The 2,169-nt window shown below is 65.6% G+C and overlaps 1 protein-coding gene across 1 annotated transcript in view; it reads left to right on the forward strand.

Annotated features, from left to right (window-relative positions):
* The window catches only part of TBX1 (T-box 1), a 3,394-nt gene extending 2,835 nt beyond the window's left edge, over positions 1-559 (forward strand). Inside the window, exon 6 of the mRNA XM_006890449.1 lies at positions 73-559. Coding sequence (XP_006890511.1) covers positions 73-559 — 487 coding nt within the window. The remainder of the gene's footprint in view (positions 1-72) is intronic.
* Positions 560-2,169: the final 1,610 nt, after the last annotated feature.

Raw genomic sequence — 2,169 nt, forward strand, 5'->3', positions numbered from 1 at the left:
CGCGCCTCCTCCCCGCCCGGGCCTCGCGAGGTCCCCCAGGCAGGCCCGGCCGCGCTCACCCCTCCGCCCTCCTGCAGACGCGGTCGAGGCCCGGCGAGAGTTTGAGCGCGACGCAGGCGGGACGACAGTGCTCGGGGACCCTGCGCACCCGCCGCAGCTGCTTGCACGGGTTCTGAGCCCCGCGCTTCCCGGGGCCAGCGGCGCCGGCGGCCTCGTCCCGCTGCCGGGAAGCCGGCCCAGTCCCCCGCACCCGGAGTTGCGCCTGGAGGCGCCCGGCGCGTCGGAACCACTGCATCACCACCCCTACAAGTACCCAGCCGCCGCCTACGACCACTTCCTCGGGGCCAAGAGCCGGCCTGCGCCTTACCCGCTGCCGGGCCTGCGTGGCCACGGCTACCACCCGCATGCGCACCCGCACCCGCACCCGCATCCGCACCACCATCCCGCCGTGAGTCCCGCAGCCGCGGCCGCCGCTGCTGCCGCCGCCGCTGCCGCCGCCAATATGTACTCGTCGGCCGGGACCGCGCCGCCAGGCTCCTACGATTACTGCCCCAGATAATGTGGCGTCTCCCCGAGCCACCCTGTCCCGGGCCCGCGCTCAGCCCCAGGCCCCTCGGCGCCTTGCGCGCTCAGCCCCCGGGGCCATCCAAGAACATACTCCCCCAAGCCCTGGGGAACACCGCGGGGCTGCCATCCCCAGCCACTCCTCAGCCCAGGGGGTCGGAGGTCCATTTGAGATGCGGCAGGAATGGCACGCGCGCCCTGGGCCCCACTTGAAGGGGGCGCCAATTAGCCACCACCAGCCGTGAGTAAAGCTTAGGGCCGCAGGGCTCTGTCTCCCATAGATACGCCTCTGTGGGGGGTATTGGAGCTCCTGGTCCCCTGAACCCCCACCTGGTCCCAGGAGTCCCCCGTGGCACCTTCCCCAGCCCCGAAGGCCACGGGGTCTCCGGCTGGCCAGTGCCAAAGAGCCCGGTCAGAGGCGGAAGGAAGTGATATTTATTGTTCTCTTCGAGACCGCGTCGCCCCCCGGCCGGTAGTTGCAGTGTAGACGACACCCGGTTGCCTCGTGTGCGGGCGCTGTAGATACGTGTAGATATGTGTAGATAACTGTAGATACCGCGCCGGCGCCGACTTGATAAACGGTTTCGCCTCTTTTTGGAAGTTGCCTCGGTGTCCATTTATTCACGACAAGTTGGATTGCTGGGGGACTTAGGGGTTCCCCTCAGCCCCGGTCCCCACAGTCCACAGATCCGGCTCCTTGTGGAATGGGAATCCTCTCCTCGCAGATCCCTTGCCAGGCTCCCTCCCGGGCCGGTCCTCCCTCAGGCTGTCACCTCCTTGCTTGGTCCCTTCCCCACCAGGACTCCTAGAGCCAGTACCAGCTGTATGTTCCCTCCTCCTCCTCCTCTTCCTCCTTGCCACATCTCTCCCCATCCCCCGCTCTAAAGTCCCCCGTCAGGGTCCTTCTGCATCCCACACCCCAGCAGCACACACTTCCATCCTGGAGGCTGCATTGCAGGTCTATAGGGCGCTGGTTCTGAGACCCCATCCCTAGCATTCCGTCTTTGAATTCTTCCCACTTGCATTGGTTGGGCAGGGGCTGGGGTTGTTTTCTGAGTATTCAGAAGCCAGAAGAACCCTGCCAGGGGGGTGGATTGCGTGCAGGGAGTACCTGGTCCGACTCAGATATAGGAGGGGGAGGAGTCCTGGCGGGCCAAAGCACAGACACCGGAGGCTCTCAGGTCCCACACTGCTCTTTCCCAGCCGTGGGTCCAGCCCCACCTCTAGCTTCCCTTGTTATTCCCCCAGAGCATCCCCCAGAGAGTGACCCGGGCAGAGGGCACCTGAGTCATCCCAAAACCTGTCTGTGTAGCGTTTTCCCAGCCAGGTGGACGAGGGCCCTCTCCCGGCTAACTCAACACCGGGGATACGGCCAGAGGAAGGCTTTGATCCCTCGTTTCCTGAGCACAGGCAGGAAAGACTGACAGCGGCCAGTGGCCAGCATCAAGGCTGCACCCTTGGGCATGAGATGAAGGGAAGTGCAAGTGGATGTGACTCTGCCCTGCTCTCCCGGCAGCCCCCTGCGGTTGTCAGTTTGGGCCCTCCAGCCCAGCTTTTCACATCACTGAGGTCGCCTGTCACTGGGGCCCCCTCCCCCAGCTCCCT

This window comes from Elephantulus edwardii, unplaced genomic scaffold, assembly GCF_000299155.1.
Source record: "Elephantulus edwardii isolate Elephantulus edwardi_28Jun2011 unplaced genomic scaffold, EleEdw1.0 scaffold00089, whole genome shotgun sequence".
In the NCBI taxonomy this organism is placed as follows: Eukaryota; Metazoa; Chordata; class Mammalia; order Macroscelidea; family Macroscelididae; genus Elephantulus; species Elephantulus edwardii.